We start from the raw sequence: 22,445 nt of genomic DNA, 5'->3' as shown, positions 1-22,445 counted from the left end.
TGAGACGCAGAGTAGGTGAACGGATGATCTCTGCATGTGTGGTTCCCACCGTGAAGCATGGAGGAGGTGTTGGGGTGCTTTGCTGGTGAGCCTGTCAGTGATTTATTTAGAATTCAAGGCACACTTAACCAGCATGGCTACCACAGCATTCTGCAGTGATACGTCATCCCATCTGGTGTGCGCTTAGTGGGGCTATAATTTGTTTTCTAACAGGACATCGACTCAACAAACCTTCAGGCTGTGTTTGGGCTATATCAAATCAAATTATATTGGTCACATACACATGGTTAACAGCTGTTAATGCTAGCGAGTGTAGCGAAATGCTTGTGCTTCTAGTTCTGACCGTTCAGTAATATCTAACAAGTAATCTAACAATTTCACAACAACTACCTTATACACACAAGTGTAAAGGAATGAATAATAATATGTACATATAAATATATGGATGAGCGATGGTTGTGCTGCATAGGCAAGATAGATGGTATAGAGATGGTGTAGATGGCAAGATGCAATAGATGGTATAGAGTACAGAAAATACATATGAGATGAGTAATGTAGGATATGTAAACATTATATAAAATGGCATTGTTTAAAGTGACTAGTGATACATTTATTACATCCACATTTTTATTATTAAAGTGGCTAGAGATGTGAGACAGTATGTTGGCAGCAGCCACTCTCCTTGATTTGACCAAGAAGGAGAGTGATCAGATGACCTGGCTTCCACAATCACCCAACCTCAACCCAATTGAGATGGTTTGGGATGAGTTGGACCGCAGAGTGAAGGAAAAGCAGCCAAGAAGTGCTCAGCATACGTGGGAACTCCTTCAAGGCTGTTGGAAAAGGATTTAAGGTGAAGCTGGTTCAGAGAATGCCAAGCGTGTGCAAAGCTGTCATCAAGGCAAAAGGTGGCTACTTTGAAGAATCAAATATAAAATATATTTAGATTTGTTTAACACTTTTTTAGTTACTACATGATTCCATATGTGTTATTTCATAGTTTTGATGTCTTCTACAATGTAGAAGACATCATTCCTAGGCAGAATGTGAGTTTCAAGTTTACAAGTTTCAAGCTTAGCCTAGAATTTATCCAACAATTTCTACCGATCTGAGTGCCAGTTATGATTTTCACGTGCACATTTTCGTGGAACAGTTTAATTTAAATAATAACGCTTTTGTTTTCTCAAAAACATCATCACGTGATTTAATAATACAAATTAGAATGAAAATGTTCAAATCTAAAAGTTTAAATTGCACTTGTGCGACAGCACCAGCCATGTGGACACACTGATTCACCGTGGGAAAGACTTGGTCAATGTAGCACTTCTTTGACTTACTGTTTTGAGGTGAAGAAAAGATCACTAAGAAGTTCAGCCAAATAGTGGTGGTGAGTAAAGACAATCAGAAATCAGACATCCCCAAATGTCCTACATTGGCGCGCAGCAGGCGAGTTAGCCTACTTTGTACGCCTGCTCAGGCACTCACTCTCCGTCAACATTAAGAGGACAGAGAAACCAGACACACGCTCATTGCTAACATGAAGCGCTACAAACAAACTCAGTGTATTGATAAAATGTAGTGTAGGCTGCTACTGTGTACAGGGAGAGGGAGACACTGCAGGTTCATTGGACCCTGAGGACCAGAGCTGAATTTCACAGTAGGCAACGTAACACATAACAGCAGTCTATTCCACCGGTGTGGCTGAAACCAAAGACAGGAACAGACGACTGACTGATGCCAGGCCTACGTCTGGTAGAGTGAATAACGGACTGTGTAAAAAGACATGTTGATAGGGTAGAATCAGGGGCCTTGTTTCCAAGCTGCTCCCTTCCACAGGGTAGGATTAGTCGTGTGATCACCACGCTCTTTCCGTGTAACCTTCCTCCATAGTTACAGTAGGGCTAGTTCTTACAGGAAAGAGCTGATTCAGAAGGACTCCTTATTTCAATAACAGGATACATCGGTATAGTCTTAATGACACACCCCTGAGTGTGCCAGTCCCCCCCCACACACACACACACACACAGAGAGTTCCATCTATAATTCAGATCCATTTAGCATGTCACCAGCCCCTGTCTTTAACCAACTAGGAACTAAGCTGAGACAAACCCTTAGCCCATTCTGATAATTCTAGCTTTCTAGTAGGTCACTTCCTCTTCCTCTGTCTAGGAAGTAGGCATGGAGATATAGGCCTATAGGTCACTTCCTCTTCCTCTGTCTAGGAAGAAGAGAAACGTGGTTAGAGCACAGTACAGTAGAGTAGAGTTCAGTAGAGTAGAGCTCAGTTCAGTAGAGTAGAGCTCAGTTCAGTAGAGTTCAGTAGAGTATGTATGAGTACATTTACATTTTAGTCATTTAGCAGACGATTCAAGTTTGGAACATCACAGTAGAGCACAGAACAGTAGAGCACAGTAGTTATGTTCAGTAGAGTACAGTACAATACAGTATATTTTACTGTACTCTAATCTAGTGTGCTGTACTGTACTTTTCTTTACTGTTCTGTGTTGTCCAAATTTGCGAAACATAGACATCTATGATTGGTCCAGATTTGGTCCGGCCTGGGCTGACCAAATCAGCATCTGTGGACGTCCGATGTGGGTCGGTTATTTATGGGCGAGGATGTTTGTTGCAGCAAATGGAAAGAGGGTAGGTGGTAGGTGTCAGTAAGAGCCGGGAGAGGTGACATTAACTGGAGAGAGAGACAGAGAAAAGAGAGAGCGGAAGGGAGAGGGAGAGCTTGTCCAGACTGTTTTCACAGTCTTGCTTTGACCACCAGATGACAAAAAGAGAAAAAAACAGTTATGAGCTACGGCCGGGACGATACCAGTATCTTGATCTTTTTTTCCATTGAAAAGAGGAAAACACAAAGCAGACCAAACTCCTAGGTCCTTTTAAAACCTGCTGTATATAAAATATAGTGTGTTTTAGTTTTGGAAATAAATAAATGTGAATCCGGACGACAAAATATATATTTTTCCAAATTTAGGGCTGATTTCCCCAAGTTAAATCTGCTTCGTGTTTAGTTTCCTTTCAAGGGTACTAAAGAGTATCGTGATATTGGCATCATACCGGTCTTAATATGAGCTGAGTATAACAGTATGCCAGTGGAAGGGAGGACAGTAGCAGGTGACCCAACTGTGGTTTGTAACTACTATTATTTCCCGTTCTGGCCAATTGATTTGCATTAGGCCTAATTCCGTTACCGATTTGGTAACAGAATTATGAGTTTTAATCCCTTAATAATTCTTAAACAAACTTGATAACCAACGAGTGTTATGATCGGACCAAGGTGCAGAGTGGTAGGCGTACATTTCATCTTTATTAAAAATGAACACCTAAAAACAATAAAAGGAAAACGAACGTAACGTTCGGTAGGCTACACAGAGCTGTACAAAAACAACACCCCACAAAACTAAGGTGACAAAACAGGCTGCCTATGTATGAGTCCCTATCAGAGACAATGATAGACAGCTGTCCCTGATTGAGAACCATACCCAGCCAAAACATAGAAATAAAGAAACATAGAGTTTCCCACCCGAGTCACACCCTGACCAACCAAACATAGAGAATAAAAAGATCTCTACGGTCAGGGCGTGACAACGGGAGCATACAGGTCGCAGTGGTGGGTAGTATATGGGGCTTTGGTGACAAAACGGATGGCAGTGTAATAGACTACATCGAGTTTGCTTAGTAGAGTGTTGGAGGCTATTTTGTAAATGACATCGCCAAAGTCAAGGATTGGTTGGATAGTCAGTTTTACAAAGGTATGTTTGGCAGCATGAGTGAAGGAGACTTTGCTGCGAAATAGGAAGCCGATTCTAGATGTAATTTTGGATTGGAGATGTTTCATGTGAGTCTGGAAGGAGAGTTTACAGTCTAACCAGACACCTAGGTATTTGTTGTTATACACATTTTCTATGTCAGAACCATCCACAGTAGTGATGCTAGTCGGGCGGGCGGGTGCGATAAGCAATCGGTTGAAGAGCATGCACTTAGTTTTACTAGCATTTAAAAGCAGTTGTAGGCCACGAAAGGAGTGTTGTATGGAATTGAAGCTTGTTTGGAGGTTTGTTAACACAGTGTCCAAAGAAGGGCCAGAAGTATACAGAATGGTGTCGTCTGTGTAGAGGTGGATCAGAGAATCACCAGCAGCAAGAGCGACATCATTGATATATACAGAGAAAAGAGTCAGCCCGAGAATTGAACCCTGTGGCACCCCCATAGAGACTGCCAGAGGTCCGGACAACAGGCCCTCCGATTTGACACACTGAACTCTATCTGAGAAGTAGTTGGTGAACCAGGCGAGGCAGTCATTTGAGAAGCCAAGGCTATTGAGTCTGCCGATAAGAATGCGGTGATTGACAGAGTCGAAAGCCTTGGCCAGGTCGATGAAGACTGCTGCACAGTACTGTCTTTTATCGATGCCGGTTATGATATCGTTTAGGACCTTGAGCGTGGCTGAGGTGCACCCATGACCAACTCGGAAACCAGATTGCATAGTACGGGTGGGATTCGAAATGGTCGGTGATCTGTTTACTCAGATGACTATAGCGATGTTTCTCTAATACAGTATGATGGCTATATAATGCAACCATTGACTCAGATGACTATAGTGACTATTCATTCCATATCCATTCAAAACATATCTTTCTCCTAACTCCAAACAATTGAATAATAATATCAATTAATTAGGTGGGTGCTTATAATTGTATCCTGTATTACACATGTATAAATGTGTATTATATGCATGTGGGAATTGGAATTGCTTATCCCATCTCCTCCTGAGACACCCTCGGAGAGTGGGGTCACAGCCAAGGTCAGCCATTGGCGCAATTAGGGTTTAGTGCCTTGCTCAAGGACACTTTGACAGATTTTTCAACTTCTCGGCTCGGGGATCGAACTAGCGACCTTTTGGTTACTGGCCCAACTTTCTAAATGCTAGGCTATCTGCCACCCCCTGGGCTACATTAGAGGCAAGCCTGGCATACAGCCTAAACTTGTTGGTGTTCCTGGTACTGCATAGACACTGTGTCTTGTTGGTGTTCCTGGTACTGCATAGACACTGTGTCTTGTTGGTGTTCCTGGTACTGTATAGACACTGTGTCTTGTTGGTGTTCCTGGTACTGCATAGACACTGTGTCTTGTTGGTGTTCCTGGTACTGCATAGACACTGTGTCTTGTTGGTGTTCCTGGTACTGCATATACACTGTGTCTTGTTGGTGTTCCTGGTACTGCATAGACACTGTGTCTTGTTGGTGTTCCTGGTACTGCATAGACACTGTGTCTTGTTGGTGTTCCTGGTACTGCATAGACACTGTGTCTTGTTGGTGTTCCTGGTACTGCATAGACACTGTGTCTTGTTGGTGTTCCTGGTACTGCATAGACACTGTGTCTTGTTGGTGTTCCTGGTACTGCATAGACACTGTGTCTTGTTGGTGTTCCTGGTACTGCATAGACACCGCCTCTGTCTTTGTATTGATTTGGTATCCTCACCCGATTGGCGTCATTAACTCATTATCATAATGGTAATTAGATGCAGAGGGATTGATGTTGCCTGTGGGATCTGAGATGGCTAGTTTTCCCACTGCAATCGAGACGCTGATTATGCTCATGAATTAAGTGAACACATGGCGTTCTGCCACACAACAGAACTGGATAATTTACAAGGCCGAGTGGGTGTCCTGTGTCTCATCTCTGTCTGAGACAAGGGCGATGAGCAAGTTATACTGGGTAGGAGACGGAGACATGCAGAGTAGTGATAGGAGGCCAGACACCACTGCAGTCCAAGGTGGATTATGAGTCACATTTCTCACCATAACAAACATCATTAAAGGCTAAAGGTAACAAACTGTAACTAGAGAAGAATAGGGTTGAACATCCATGTTTCTAAAAATACCCATTTAATCGAGTCCTGCTGCTGGCTCGGGTAGCGAATTTAGATTGGTGGATTGGTTCAAAAAGTTGTCAAGGGCCCAAACGCTTAATCTTATCGTATGCTTCCCAGTTGACATAGATTATGACAACCTTTTGTGACGTTTTTGTTAGCTTTGGTGTTCTGCAGGTTTTCTTGAGGGAAGTCAAATTTCGATAGTTGAAGTCTACGCCCTTTTCATCAGTGATTGGTCAACAGTACTGCCTCTAGTAGGAGTGGGAAACTATTGACGGGATTCTTCAATTAAGTGTTTCTGTGGTCATTTTTTATTTTAATTTTACCTTTATTTTACTAGGCAAGTCACTTAAGAACAAATTCTTATTTTCAATGACGGCCTAGGAACAGTGGGTTAACTACCTGTTCATTCAATGAGACGACTAGTTTTCATGCACATTTTTCACTTGAAAAGTACTGCACCAAACATCTTAGTAAATGTGACATTGTGCGACTTAGACCTCGTTGGCAAAAACTGATTTTTTAAAATGTATCTTAGATGGACTATTTTGACAAGTGTTACTGGCTATGTTGACGCGAACAGTGAAGGGAGGAGGGGTTAACATAACATAGTCTAACGTCTGTTTCCTGTCTGTAAGTCTCTCTGTCTCTTTGTCTGTGCTGCAAGATGAGAGGAGCGTGAGCCGGTGGGAAGTGTGCTGCATAACTGCCTGAGATAATGCTGTTGACACGCGCAGCCTGGAGCTGCTGCTGAGGGAGGAACAGACAGTACTGTACAGTCAGGGAGCTACTCGCAGAGAGGGACCATGTCCCACCACCACCACAGGAACCCCAGCCAGGGCAGCCACCGCACAATGAGCGCCGAGGAGAGGAGCTCCACTCCCATCCGCCACCACAAGACACCTACACACAAGAGCGCCTCGTCATCCTCCTCATCCCAGCGCGACGGCCGGCAGGTAAGTAGCGACAGACCTGCCCACCGTTAGACACAGTCAGTCAGTCAGCTGCCCACCGTTAGACACAGTCAGCTGCTCTGGGAACAGTGACTAGTGGACTGATTCTGTCTCTGGTTCCTTGAGAAAGAGCGGGACTGACTGTTTGGTAGTAGCAGCTCCATCAGCAGAGCCTGCAGGTGATCTGTCTAGGATTGGATGGTATCTGGATTTTCATACCATCATACCGTTTCTGTACCATATTGGGGTTTACGGTATTACCGAATATACACAATGGGCACTATTTAAAAAAATAGATAGAATAATTGGGAGCACAAAACTATTTTGACAACAGGGATCTTCATCCAGGAAGGTATTGAATATCTCTGTTGTAACCATGAAGCTTGACCTTGACATCTAGCCACTTAGCTAGCAAGTTAGCAAACGAAAAGCATAGCTGGAGCCCTGGGCTGGATATCATTTATTTGACACATCTTATATAGTTTTTTATATTTACACTTAACTTATTGTTAGTTATAAGCAGTGACTTTGCACGTACCCCTCAGACCCCGTGAAGCCGGGATGCCCCCAAACCCCCTATATATATATATATATACACAAACACTACCATCTTAGAAAACCTACTCATTCAAGGGTTTTTCTTTATTTTTACTATTTTCTACATTGTTCAATAATCGTGAAGACATCAAAACTATGAAACAACAGGGCCTCCCGAGTGGCGCAGTGGTCTAAGGCACTGCATTGCATGTGCTAGCTATGCCACTAGAGATTCTGGGTTCGGGTCCAGGCTCACGGGAGGCCCATGGGGCGGCGCAGCGTCGTCCGGGTTAGGGAGGGTTTGGCCGGCAGGGATATCCTTGTCTCATCGGGCACGAGCGACTCCTGTGGCGGGCCGGGCACAGTGCACGCTGACACGGGTGTACGGTGTTTCCTCTGACACATTGGTGCGGCTGACTTCCGGGTTGGATGGGCATTGTGTCAAGAAGCAGTGCGGCTTGGTTGGGTTGTGTTTCAGAGGACGCATGGCTCTCGACCTTCGCCTCTCCCGAGTCCGTACGGGAGTTGCAGTGATGAGACAAGACTGTAACTACTACCAATTGAGGAGACTATGAAACTATGAAACAACACATATGGAATCATGTAGTAACCAAAATAGTTTTCAATAAATCAAAATATATTTTATGTTTGAGATTCTTCAAAGTAGCCACCCTTTGCCTTGATGACAGCTTTGCATACTCTTGACATTCTCTCATCCAGCTTCACCTGGAATGCTTTTCCAACAGTCTTGAAGGAGTTCCCAGATACTTAACTTGTTGGCTGCTTTTCCTTCACTCTGCAGTCCGACTCATCCCAAACCATCTCAATTTGGTTGAGGTCGGGGGATTTTGGAGGCCAGGTCATCTGATGCAGCACTCCATCACTCTCTTTCTTGGTAAAACAGCCCATACACAGCCTGAAGGTGTGTTTTGGGGTTATTGTCCTGTTGAAAAACAAATGATATTCCCACTAAGCTCAAACCAGATGGGATGGCATATCGCTGCAGAATGATGCGGTAGCCATGCTGGTTAAGTGTGCCTTGAATTCTAAATAAATCACAGACAGTGTCACCAGCAAAGCACCCCCACACCATAACACCTCCTCCTCCTTGCTTCACAGTGGGGAATACACATCTTACAAAGACAGAGTGGTTGGAATGAAAAATCTAAAATTTCCACAGGTCTAATGTCCAAGCTTTACAGCGGGAACCACACATGCGGAGATCATCCGTTCACCAAGACTGCATCTCACAAAGACATGGCAGTTGGAACCAAAAATCTCCAATTTGGACTCCAGACCAAAGGACAGATTCCCACCGGTCTAATGACCATTGCTCGTGTTTCTTGGCCCAAGCAAGTCTCTTCTGCTTATTGGTGTCCTTTAGTAGTGGTTTCTTTGCAGCAATTCGACCATGAAGGCCTGATTCACACAGTCTCCTCTGAACAGTTGATGTTGAGATGTGTCTGTTACTTGAACTCTGAAGCATTTATTTGGGTTGCAATTTCTGAGGCTGGTAACTCTAATGAACTCTGGGTCTTCCATTCCTGTGGCGGTCCTCATGAGAGCCAGTTTCATCATAGCGCTTGATGGTTTTTGCGACGTTATTGTAAACAGTGAATTAGAATTCTTATTTAGTGTCAGCTTATGGGGGCTTAAATGTTAGGCCATTTAGTCGTGGTGTGAAGCTGAAGCCTTTAGTCGTGGTGTGAAGCTATGAACTGAACTGCTGTATCACCATAGCAACCAAGAAACAGGACATTGCACTGGAGTCTCTGACATCACAGCTTTTCCGAAGATGAATCATTAATTATTCTTGAGGCAGAGTGAGAAAGCCAAGGCTCTATTGGTTCAGGAAACATGTGGCACGCCCTGGTATGCTGTGCTGTGTGGGAATTACTGCTACATACCTGTAACCTTGGGAGATTGTTTTCTGAAGAGGAGTGCTTTTGGGGGAGTTTTTGGGGGATTTGCAGACTAGACAGAACACTTGCTGTGGCAGTCAGGCTTGCTGCTAAATGAGAGATGTACCCTTCCTATGGATCTCTGGTTCCTGTCCTACACTGGTCCCTGTCCTACACTTGTTCCCCGTCCTAACCCTGGGTCTCCGTCCTTCTCTGGGCCCTGTCCTACTCTGGGCCCTGTCCTACTCTGGTTCCCTGTCCTACTCTGGGTCCCTGTCCTACTCTGGGTCCCTGTCCTACTCTGGGTCCCTGTCCTACTCTGGTCCCCTGTCCTATTCTGGGTCCCTGTCCCTGGTCCCTATTCTGGTCCCTGTCCTACTCTGGGTCCCTGTCCTACTCTGGGTCCCTGTCCTACTCTGGGTCCCTGTCCTACTCTGGGTCCCTGTCCTTCTCTGGGTCCCTGTCCTTCTCTGGGTCCCTGTCCTTCTCTGGGTCCCTGTCCTACTCTTGGGCCCCGTCCTACTCTGGTCCGTGTCCTACTCTGGTCCGTGTCCTACTCTGGTCCCTGTCCTACTCTGGTCCCTGTCCTACTCTGGGTCCCTGTCCTACTCTGGGACCCTGTCCTACTCTGGGTCCCTGTCCTTCTCTGGGTCCCTGTCCTTCTCTGGGTCCCTGTCCTTCTCTGGGTCCCTGTCCTTCTCTGGGTCCCCTGTCCTTCTCTTGGGCCCTGTCCTTCTCTGGTCCGTGTCCTACTCTTGGGCCCTGTCCTACTCTGGTCCGTGTCCTACTCTGGTCCGTGTCCAACTCTGGTCCGTGTCCTACTCTGGGTCCGTGTCCTACTCTGGTCCGTGTCCTACTCTGGTCCGTGTCCTACTCTGGTCCGTGTCCTACTCTGGTCCGTGTCATCAAATACTGTACACGGTGTACAAAAGATGCCTTCTGAGCTCTGCAGTCTTCTAGCCTATTGTCTGAACTCACTCTGATCTCAATAACATATTGACGTCCCATTCCTACTCCTCTAATTTCACAAGTTTAATTAAAGTAGAGATTGAGGGAGGTAAGAGGTGCTCAAAAAATTAGGGACTTGGGTCCAATTGAATCACTTTAGTCTGTTCTTTGTGAGGCTGCGATACCTAGAGAATGTTATTGGACCAAAGTGACTGTTGTTGAATTTGGTGACTGTAGTCATTTACCGGGCAGGAAAGTCCAAGTGGATTGTCTTGTTGTGTTGAGGCTGGAGGCGGGGCCATGTGGTGTGATTAATTAATTCAGGCTTATCCTGTGTCCCTGTTGGCTCCCAGGTGAATGTCACAGCTAGCTACAGCCCAGCTCAGTGTCGCCATCACCATAGTGATGCATTAACTCAAGCCACAAGACCCTTCTTGATAACTCTATGTTGCCTCATTGTCTATGCTGGTTAGTGTGTTAGTGTGCGGTGCCGTGCCATATAAGGGTTACATCCTCTCTAGGGACTCCTGAGGAAGCGGTGCAGACTACAGACCCAGGGTAAAGGCCATGAAAGGCTGGGCTGCAGTGCGTGTCAGTGTGCGAGGGGAAAGTGAGTGAAGTGGCTATTTGTGGGGGAAGCTTTAATGATATCCAGCCCCTCTGGGATCAATACATATCACTTCCCCTTATGCTACTATCCACCATTAAATGCTCTGGAGACCCTCATGAGTGCAACTAGACACCACCTGCAGTCTATTTCACACACACACACACACACACACACACACACACACACACACACACACACACACACACACACACACACACACACACACACACACACACACACACACACACACAGAGAGAGAGATAGAGATTCAACCCACACACAACTCATCATACACAGTCATCCCTCTGTGTATCCAGATAATCACACTAACCTTTTCTTTATGCTTTCACAACCACCTGTCATCTCTTAGTTTTCAGACATATTAGATATAGTGAGGAAGATTCATCTGAAACAGTAGATTCCCTGTATGGAAGATTCAACTGAAACATTAGATTCCCTGTATGGAAGATTCCTCTGAAACACTAGATTCCCTGTTTGGAAGATTAATCTGAAACAGTTGGTTCCCTGTATATTTCTGTGGGTGACTTGGAAAAGTATTTTGATAGCAGATGACTAGTGTATTAATGGCTGATTATGACTAGCAGGAGTGGAATCATAGAGATAGCCACAGAAAGAGGCTGTGTTCACGGTAATGGTCAGAACACATTGATGGCAGATGGTGTGATGAACCACCTGCGCTGACAATGGAATAAATCTCTGCCTTTTTCACTGTGACAAAGTAAATCCAACAAAGCACTTGTTTTGTCGTTGTCTGTCCCCTCTGTCCAACCACCAAGTCCAATGTTTTATTCAACCTATTTTTTGTACCAGGCAATTTCATTGAGGACACTTGGCCAATGTAAAAGACTCTAAAATGTGAAGGGACACTTGGCCAATGTAAAGGCTCTAACACGGAACCCAAACCGGCCGCGTCATCGTGCGCTATCCTGCATACATTTATTTTGTCCCCCTACACCAAACGCGATCACGACACGCAGGTTAAAATATCAAAACAAACTCTGAACCAATGACATTAATTTGGGGACAGGTCAAAAAGCATTAAACATGTATGGCAATTTAGCTAGCTAGCTTGCACATGCTAGCTAATTTGTCCTATTTAGCTAACTTGCAGTTGCTAGTACACAGGTATTGTTAACACATAAAATGGCCAACCGAATTGTTTCTAGTCATCTCTTCTCCTTCCAGGCTTTTTCATCTTTGAACTTATATGGTGATCGGCATCTAAACCTTCATAGTATTACCACGACAACCGGCAAAACAGTTTGTCTTTCAATCACACACGTGGGTATAACCAATTTTTAAGAAATAGGAGTTCTATTTTAGCCCTTCGCATCGCAGAAGCTCATTGGCGCGCGCGAGCAGTGTGGGTGCAATAATTGAATAACATGAATTTCTACATTTATTTTGCGACGCTCGCGCACGCGTAGTTTCCGGTCTGGTCAGCATGTAAGATGTCAAGGGGCATGGTTCAATGTAAAGGCTCTAAGATGTCGGAGAGCCTTGAGAGAGATCCCATCCACTGAAAGGTCTGTCCAAGGATTGGCTCCTAGATCCCCCTCTTGACGAACAGTCCATCTGCTGCCCTTATCTTGTCGAAAACAAGAGAGCTCCTCGACACAAAATCAGCACTGTCTCCAGTGCATTACCTGGTGGAGTTTATTAGGTGTGTTTCAATACACAGCGAGCATGTCGGTAATTCCCTAATGCTGCGGCAGTGTGCTGCTGTGCCCTCAATGTCCTGTTGTGTGTCAGGTGTCCCCCTGGCTCTCTACCCCACAGTGCGGCTGCCGTGTAGGTCTAGAAATCAAATCAAATCAAATGTTATTTGTCACATGCGCCGAATACAACAGGTTACAGTGAAATGCTTACGTACAAGCCCTTAACCAACAATGCTTTAATAAGTTTTAATGAAAAAAAAACAAATAAATAAAAGTAGCAAATAATTAAAGATCAGCAGTAAAATAACAATAGCGAGGCTATATACAGGGGGTACCGGTACAGAGTCAATGTGTGGGGGGGCACAGGTTAGTCGAGGTAATTGAGGTAACATGTACAGTTGAAGTCGGAAGTTTACATACACCTTAGCCAAAAACATTTAAACTCAATTTTTCACAATTCCTGACATTTAATCCTAGTACAAATTCCCTGTCTTAGGTCAGTTAGGATCACCACTTTATAATAAGAATGTGAAATGTCAGAATAATAGTAGAGAGAATGATTTATTTCAGCTTTTATTTCTTTCATCGCATTCCCAGTGGGTCAGAAGTTTACATACACTCAATTTGTATTTGGTAGCATTGCCTTTAAATTGTTTAACTGGGGTCTAACAATTCGGATAGCCTTCCACAAGCTTCCCACAATAAGTTGGGTGAATTTTGTCCCATTCCTACTGACAGAGCTGGTGTAACTGAGTCAGGTTTGTCAACCTCCTTGCTCGCACACGCTTTTTCAGTTCTGCCCACAAATGTTCTATAGGATTGATGTCAGGGCTTTGTGATGGCCACTCCAATACCTTAACTTTGTTGTCGTTAAGCCATTTTGCCACAACTTTGGAAGTATGCTTGGGGTCATTGTCCATTTGGAGGACCCATTTGCGACCAAGCTTTAACATGCTTTAACATTAACTGATGTCTTGAAATGTTGCTTCAATATATCCACATAATTGTCCTGCCTCATGATGCCATCTATTTTGTGAAGTGCATCAGTCCTCCCTGCAGCAAAGCACCCCCACAACATGATGCTGTCACCCCCGTGCTTCATGGTTGGGATGGTGTTGGTCTTCGGTTTGCAAGCCTCCCCCTTTTTCCTCCAAACATTAACGATGGTCATTATGGCCAAACAGTTCTATTTTTGTTTCATCAGACCAGAGGATATTTCTCCAAAAAGTACAATCTTTGTTTCCATGTGCAGTTGAGCGGCCTTTCAGGTTATCTTGATATAGGACTCGTTTTACTGTGGATATAGATACTTTTGTACCTGTTTCCTCCAGCATCTTCACAAGGTCCTTTGCTGTTTGTCTGGGATTGATTTTCACTTTTCGCACCAAAGTACGTTCATCTCTAGGAGACAGAATGCGTCTCCTTCCTGAGCGGTATGACGGCTGCGTGACCCATGGTGTTTATACTTGCGTACTATTGTTTGTACAGATGAACGTGGTACCTTCAGGCATTTGGAAATTGCTCTTAAGGATGAACCAGACTTGCTGAGGTCTACAATTATTTTTCTGAGGTCTTGGCTGATTTATTTTGATTTTTGCATGATGTCAAGCAAAGAGGCACCGAGTTTGGTACACCTCCAGTTGACCCAAATGATGTCAATTAGCCTATCAGAAGCTTCTAAAGCCATGACATCATTTTCTGGAATTTTCCAAGCTGTTTAAAGGCACAGTCAACTTAATGTATGTAAACTTCTGACCCTATGGAATTGTGATACAGTGAATTATAAGTGAAATAATCTGTCTCTAAACAATTGTTGGAAAAATGCACAAAGTAGATGTCCTAACAGACTTGCCAAAACTATAGTTTGTTAACAACAAATTTGTGGAGTGGTTGAAAAACTAGTTTTAATGACTTTTAATGACACCTAAGTGTATGTAAACGTCCGACTTCAACTGTAGATGTAGGTAGAGTTAGTGGCTTTGCATAGATAATAAACAGAGAGAAGCAGCAATGTAAAAGAAGGGGTCTGGGTTAGAGGTCGACCGATTAATCGGAATGGCCGATTAATTAGGGCCGATTTCAAGTTTTCATAACAATCAGAATTCTGTATTTTTGGGCGCCGATTTGCCGATTTAATTTTTTTATACCTTTATTTAACTAGGCAAGTCAGTTAAGAACACATTCTTATTTTCAATGCCGGCCTAGGAACGGTGGGTTAACTGCCTTGTTCTGGGGCAGATCAACAGATTTTCACCTTGTCATTGGATCGGGGGATCCAATCTTGCAACCTTACAGTGAACTAGTCCAACGCAATAACGACCTGCCTCTCTCGTTGCACTCCACAATGAGACTGCCTGTTACGCGAATGCAGTAAGCCAAGGTAAGTTGCTAGCTAGCATTAAACTTATCTTATAAAAAACAATCAATCATAATCACTAGTTAACTACACATGGTTGATGATATTACTAGATATTATCTAGCGTGTCGTGCATTGCATATAATCTGACTGAGCATACAAGTATCTGACTGAGCGGTGGTAGGCATAAACAGGCGCGTAAACATTCATTCAAACAGCATTTTCGTGCGTTTTGCCAGCAGCTCTTCATTGTGCGTCAAGCATTGCACTGTTTATGACTTCAAGCCTATCAACTCCCGAGATGAGGCTGGTGTAACCGAAGTGAAATGGCTAGCTAGTTAGCGCGCACTAACTAGAGGGACGGAAGATATACTGTTACACTGGCAATACTAAAGTGCCTATAAGAACATCCAATAGTCAAAGGTTAATGAAATACAAATGGTATAGAGGGAAATAGTCCTATAATTCCTATAATAACTACAACCTAAAACTTCCTAACTGGGAATACTGAAGACTCATGTTAAAAGGAACCACCAGCTCTCATATGTTCTCATGTTCTGAGCAAGGAACTGAAACGTTAGCTTTCTTACATAGCACATATAGCACACTTTTACTTTCTTCTCCAACACTTTGTTTTTGCATTATCTAATTAAACCAAATTGAACATGTTTCATTATTTACTTGAGGCTAAATTGATTGTATTGGTGTATTATTTTAAGTTAAAATAAGTGTTCAGTAATTGTCATTATTAAAAAAAAAAATGTTTTAATCGTCCGATTAATCGGTATCGCCTTTTTTGGTCCACCAATAATCGGTATCGGTATCGGCGCTGAAAAATCATAATCGGTCGACCTCTAGTCTGGGTAGCCCAGATTTATCCTAAGGTGTCCCTCTGGCTATCTACCTCACAGTGCTGCTGCCGTGTAGGTCTAGATATTTATTGCCCAGATTAACCCAGATTCACCCTAAGGTGTTCCCAAGGATTGTTTGTTATATTCCCTGCTCCTAAAGACCTTACCTGTAGTAAAGGTTTGATTCATTGCAGTATTAGAGGTTAATGTAGCCTAAAACACCAGTGTGTTTCAATGTATACTGAACTAAAATATAAACGCAACATGCTTCTGCCTTACCAAGCAAAAAGGCAGTAACTGCTCATAGCGTGGAACTGAGAAAAAAATGCTTTTAATTACCTTGGTTTCAAAGTGACTTTATGCAGTTACTGATAACAAGACCCCCATTTTCTCCTGAACACAATACAATAGAGGCAGGATACTTGTCCACGTGATTAAGGATGTATTTAATGTAGCAAAAATTACATGAACTCAAGTGAGCAGTTACTGCCTTTTTGCTTGGTCGGGCTGCATTGCTTCGGCCTAATCATGGCTCTCTTTTGAAGTTTTATTAAGGCATTTGCATTAACAGTCTAGATCGTTTTACTACCTGGGTTTGTGATTTACTAGCCATACACTGAATCCAACCAATGACTGGTTATTGCACTGCTTTAATGATTTTGATGCATTGGGCTCCCAAGTGGCGCAGCGGTCTAAGACACTGCATCTCAGTGCAAGACGCATTACTACAGTCCCTGGTTTGAATCCAGGCACTATCACATCCGGCTGTGATTGGGAGTCAGCGTCGTCCGAGTCTGGCCAGGGTAGGCCGTCATTGTAAATAAGAATTTGTTCTTAACTGACTTGCCTAGTAAAATCTTCTTTTTTTTAACTAGGCAAGTCAGTTAAGAACAAATTCTTATGTACAATGACGGCCTACCCTGGCGACGTTGGGCCAATTGAGCGCCGCCCTGTGGGACTCCCAATCACGGCCGGATGTGATTCAGCCTGGATATGAACTAGGGACTGTAGTGACGCCTCTTGATTCATTATTAATATAATTAATCTGCAGATAAATCTCCAAACGTAGTAGTAGTCTATACAGACTTTTCTGACTCGCGGATTGAAACGTTTATGTAAAAAGAAGCCTCGTAGTTTAAAAATGGGTCTGTTATCGGCTATTTAATAGACGACCAGTGTTTATGGAAAACACAGATGAATTATATTCGATGAAGATGCTGAACCCTCACTGCAGGAACAATAGGTAGGCTAGTGGAGAGAGAGCCTCATTCTGGTCCAAAATATTATAAAATTAAACAGATTAAAGGTTTTAAAAGCTAAGGATACTTATATGGTATTATTAAAGATATTGATGAAGATCTACTGATTTAATCACTGTCGACAATGGAGCAGTCAACTGCTGGTTTAACAGCTGCGTCAGTCTTCCATCATTCCGTCATCCAGGCTGTATCACAACCGGCCGTGATTGGGAGTCCCATAGGGAGGCGCACAATTGGCCCAGCGTCGTCCGGGTTTGGCCGGCGTAGGCCGTCATTGTAAACAAGAATTTGTTCTTACCTGACTCGGTTAAATAAATAAAAAATACTGGTAGATCTATTCCTGACTTTGTTTCTCAACAGGGAATTCATGTTTGCAATATTTTTTTCTTTGGTTTTTGCCACAATAAACTACATTGAAATTGTAGACTCGTTTTTATGACTAGATTACTCATCTACCACCGTCCCTCAATCTCCCATCCACAGTGATTGATTGATAAGTCGTAAACACTACCAATTTCTTGAGTCACAAACATCCTGCCCCCAGTAGCAGCATAATTTGAAGAAGAAACATCATTGTGGCTTGTAGTAAAAACTGTAAATGTGACATGAATCTCAAGAGTAGAGATGTTTTCATATTAAAGGTTCTCTTATTTTGTCACGGTTTTCTTCTATCTCCTCTTCTGAAGAAGAGGTGTAAGCAAGGATCGGACCAAAATGCGGCGTAGTTGGTGTTCATGTTCTTTAATAAAGGAAAAACTCAAACATCAACATAAATACAAAATATTAAACGTGAGAAAACCTAAACAGCCTATCTGGTGCAAACAAACACAGAGACAGGAACAATCACCCACGAAACACTCATAGAATATGGCTGCCTAAATATGGTTCCCAATCAGAGACAACGATAAACACCTGCCTCTGATTGAGAACCACTTCAGGCAACCATAGACCTTTCTAGATAACCCTACTAATTCACAATCCCAATACCTACAAAAAACCCAAGACTAAACACACCACATAATAAACCCATGTCACACCCTGGCCTGACCAAAATAATAAAGAAAACACAAAATACTAAGACCAGGGCGTGACATATTTAGAAAATAGTGTTGGTCACAAAGGCCGAGATGATAATCAAAACAACTAACAACACACTGAATTCATACATTTTCTGTCATTTTAATTGTAGTCAAGTCATGTCTTTCCACTCAATACCACAACTCATTTTACCAATCTGGGAGGTAAAGTCATTAAAGTATTCCTTAATTTAGCTGTGTATTTCAGATGGAATCAAAGCATTAGAATGTACCAGAGGCAACCAAAATAGAGCTCGTTCTGCCAACGCCCTGGCTGGCTACTCCATGTACTTGAGGAAACCACTGCGGTCCGGGCCGGGAGCCTTTCTGTACTGTTGCTGTTTTCTCTGCTGTTACCACCGGACCCAGAGAAGTGAACAGATGAGTTCCGACACGGCTCTGTTTTTCTCTCCATCCCTAGGAGGCAGACAGCTGGGAAATCATTGAGGGGCTGAAAATCGGTCAGAGCAACGTCCAGAGGCCAGATAAACACGAGGGCTTCATGCTGAAGAAGCGAAAATGGCCACTGAAAGGCTGGCACAAGGTAGGGCTTGATGGCCGACCGAGAGAAACAACACTTGTACTTGTTTTCATCGATTTCCTTGTTGTTTAAACCCTTCAGAAAAGCCATCAACCACACCCTCTTTCAGAAAGAGTACATTCATTTCCAGAGACAAGTGCTGTTATTCTCCTACTCAATGTTTGTTCTTGTTTTTCCTACAGCGTTTTTTTGTCCTGGACAATGGGATGCTGAAGTACTCCAAGTCACCAATTGATGTGAGTAACCCTGACTAGTAGCCAATGGAGCAGAGACAGAGCAGGGATGGAGGGCAGCCTCAGTTGGCATCCCTATGGCACAATGGTAACTTAGCAGAAACACCTCCAGGGTCACTATGCCTATAGTGGTTCTGCTGCCCGTGTCATTCTGTAGGAAATCTTCAAATGACTGGCAAAACTGCTGCGTCCACACTTATCTGATGTTTCCAAAGGGTCCGTCCTTCCACAGTGTCTCCCGGAAGCAGCCATGTTCTTGTCAGCCTTGATCTCTTTGAACCAAACTGACAAACTAGCCTCACTGCATGATATTGCGTAATAGTGCAGAATGATGATTCATGGTGGTTACTTACTAAGACTTCAAGTAGACCTATACGACTTCAAGTAGACCTATACGACTTCAAGTAGTCCTATAAGACTTCAAGTAGACCTGTAAGACTTCAAGTAGACCTATACGACTTCAAGTAGACCTGTAAGACTTCAAGTAGACCTGTAAGACTTCAAGTAGACCTATAAGACTTCAAGTAGACCTATAAGACTTCAAGTAGACCTATAAGACTTCAAGTAGACCTATAAGACTTCAAGTAGACCTGTAAGACTTAAAGTAGACCTATACGACTTCAAGTAGTCCTGTAAGACTTCAAGTAGACCTGTAAGACTTCAAGTAGACCTATAAGACTTCAAGTAGACCTATAAGACTTCAAGTAGACCTGTAAGACTTCAAGTAGACCTATAAGACTTCAAGTAGACCTATAAGACTTCAAGTAGACCTGTAAGACTTAAAGTAGACCTATACGACTTCAAGTAGTCCTGTAAGACTTCAAGTAGACCTGTAAGACTTAAAGTAGACCTATACGACTTCAAGTAGTCCTGTAAGACTTCAAGTAGACCTGTAAGACTTCAAGTAGTCCTGTAAGACTTCAAGTAGTCCTGTAAGTGTTACGTAGGCCCGCAAGGGTCATGTAGGCCTATAAGAGCAAAGTATTCCTAACAGAGTCAATTAGTCCTTTCGATCATGATCCGATATCTTTCTTTCTTCACCTTGACCTTCACCTTTATACAGCAACAATGAGATGCCATACATGACTTATGTTAACTCTCTTTTCTCTAAGATTCAGAAAGGCAAGCTGCATGGCTGCATTGATGTGGGTCTCTCTGTCATGTCCATCAAGAAGAGAGCCCGCCGCATTGACTTGGACACAGAGGAGCATCTCTACCACCTCAAGGTTAGCATTGAGTTGGACACAGAGAAACATATCTACCACCTCAAGGTTAGCTTGAAAGAGTGACAGAGATTCACGGGATGGATGATAGTCTAGCCCTTGTCTGAGGGCTTGGACGATTACAATTTCTATGAACAATAGCCTACTGTGGCATCTCTCTCCTCTTCTTTCCTCTCCCCTTTCCTCTCCTTTTTACAGATCAAGTCTCCAGACATCTTTGACTCCTGGGTGGTCAAGCTGCGCCACCACCGTCTCTACCGGCAGAATGAGATTGTCCGCTCCCCCCGAGACGCCACCATAAGGACGTTTCCTCCCCCTGCCAGCACCGAGTCCCCCATCCCTCACCCCCACCCAGCCCCCTCCCCCGCTGCAGGACAACATGAAGTAAAGGTGGGCTCCTCTTCCCTGGTGGGTTAGCTCCTCTTCCCTGGTGGGTTAGCTCCTCTTCCTGGTGGGTTAGCTCCTCTTCCCTGGTGGGTTAGCTCCTCTTCCCTCTCGGTTAGCTCCTCTTCCCTGGTGGGTTAGCTCCTCTTCCCTGGTGGGTTAGCTCCTCTTCCCTGGCGGTTAGCTCCTCTTCCCTGTCGGTTAGCTCCTCTTCCCTGGCGGTTAGCTCCTCTTCCCTGTCTGGTTAGCTCCTCTTCCCTGTGGGTTAGCTCCTCTTCCCTGGTGGGTTAGCTCCTCTTCCCTGTCTGGTTAGCTCCTCTTCCCTGGTGGGTTAGCTCCTCTTCCCTGGTGGGTTAGCTCCTCTTCCCTGGTGGGTTAGCTCCTCTTCCCTGGTGGGTTAGCTCCTCTTCCCTGGTGGGTTAGCTCCTCTTCCCTCTCGGTTAGCTCCTCTTCCCTGGTGGGTTAGCTCCTCTTCCCTGGTGGGTTAGCTCCTCTTCCCTGGCGGTTAGCTCCTCTTCCCTGGCGGTTAGCTCCTCTTCCCTGGCGGTTAGCTCCTCTTCCCTGTCTGGTTAGCTCCTCTTCCCTGGTGGGTTAGCTCCTCTTTCCTGGTGGGTTAGCTCCTCTTCCCTGTCGGTTAGCTCCTCTTCCCTGGTGGGTTAGCTCCTCTTCCCTGGCGGTTAGCTCCTCTTCCCTGGCGGTTAGCTCCTCCACTTCCCTGTTAGCTCCTCTTCCCTGGCAGTTAGCTCCTCTTCCCTGGCGCTCCTCTTCCCTGGCGGTTAGCTCCACTTCCCTGTCGGTTAGCTCCTCTTCCCTGGTAGTTAGCTCCTCTTCCCTGGCAGTTAGCTCCACTTCCCTCGGTTAGCTCTTCCCTGGCGGTTAGCGCGACTTCCCTGGCGGTTAGCTCCTCTTCCCTGGCGGTTAGCTCCTCTTCCCTGGCGGTTAGCTCCTCTTCCCTGGCGGTTAGCGCTACTTCCCTGTGGGTCAGACAGAAAAGAGCTCAGCTTACCACAACAGAGAACAACTGTGCCGAGCTAACTGACAGGGAAGAGGAGCTAACTGACAGGGAAGAGGAGCTAACTGACAGGAAAGTGAAGCTAACTGACAGAAAAGCTAACTTTCCTGGCAGTTAGCGCCACTTCTCTGGCAGTTGGCACCTATTCACTGTCAGTTAGCTTCACTTTCCTGTCAGTTAGCTCCTCTTCCTTGTCAGTTAGCTCGGCACAGTTGTTCTCTGTTGTGGTAAGCTGAGCTCTTTTCTGTCTGACCCACATAAAAAGCTATTAATGTTTCAGTATACAGACACGCAACATTTCATTTGTGACTGGTTCTATTACTACTAACAGCCCTGTTCAGTTACTGAGCTAATTATAAGAGTCTGAATCAGATATGGTCTTAATGCCATAATGCTGTGGGTAATTACAGTGGGTAATGTGAGTAATTACAGTGTGTAAATATAGTGGGTAATTAAAGTGGATAATGATGTGAGTAATTACAGTGTGTAATTACAGTGGGTAATGTTGTGTGTAATTACAGTGGGTAATGTTGTGTGTAATTACAGTGGGTAATGTTGTGTGTAATTACAGTGGGTAATGTTGTGAGTAATTACAGTGGGTAATGATGTGAGTAATTACAGTGGGTAATGCTGTGAGTAATTATAGTTGGTAATGATGTGAGTAATTACAGTGTGTAATTGCAGTGGGAATGATGTGGGCAATGATGTGAGTAATGCTCTGGGTAATTACAGAGGGTAATGATGTGGGGAATTATAGTGGGTAATGCAGTATCACTTATATTTGTCTGTGAATGTGTTAAGGCAAACACACTGTGTCCCCAGGGAGAGAACAGTCTGGCAGACTGAAGCCATTAGGACATCAAACAGGCCTGTATTCAGAGCAGCTGGGTCTGGGCCTTTTCTGGGTCTGGGCCTGGTCTGGATATGGGCCTGGTCTGGATATGGGCCTGGTCTAGATATGGGCCTGCATGGATCTGGGTCTCTGGTCTGGGTCT

General features: G+C 44.2%; 1 protein-coding gene across 1 annotated transcript in view; it reads left to right on the top strand.

Annotated features, from left to right (window-relative positions):
* The window catches only part of LOC112224889 (oxysterol-binding protein-related protein 6-like), a 68,339-nt gene that overhangs the window by 18,652 nt on the left and 27,242 nt on the right, over positions 1 to 22,445 (top strand). The window contains exons 2-6 of the mRNA XM_042306725.1: positions 6,555 to 6,843; positions 18,479 to 18,601; positions 18,781 to 18,834; positions 19,944 to 20,057; positions 20,253 to 20,444. Coding sequence (XP_042162659.1) covers positions 6,694 to 6,843; positions 18,479 to 18,601; positions 18,781 to 18,834; positions 19,944 to 20,057; positions 20,253 to 20,444 — 633 coding nt within the window. The 5' untranslated portion in view covers positions 6,555 to 6,693. The remainder of the gene's footprint in view (positions 1 to 6,554; positions 6,844 to 18,478; positions 18,602 to 18,780; positions 18,835 to 19,943; positions 20,058 to 20,252; positions 20,445 to 22,445) is intronic.

This window comes from Oncorhynchus tshawytscha, linkage group LG26 (genome assembly GCF_018296145.1).
Source record: "Oncorhynchus tshawytscha isolate Ot180627B linkage group LG26, Otsh_v2.0, whole genome shotgun sequence".
NCBI lineage: Eukaryota > Metazoa > Chordata > Actinopteri > Salmoniformes > Salmonidae > Oncorhynchus > Oncorhynchus tshawytscha.
The sequence above is the reverse complement of the archived record's forward strand: the minus strand, read 5'-3'. Positions and strand labels throughout refer to the sequence as shown.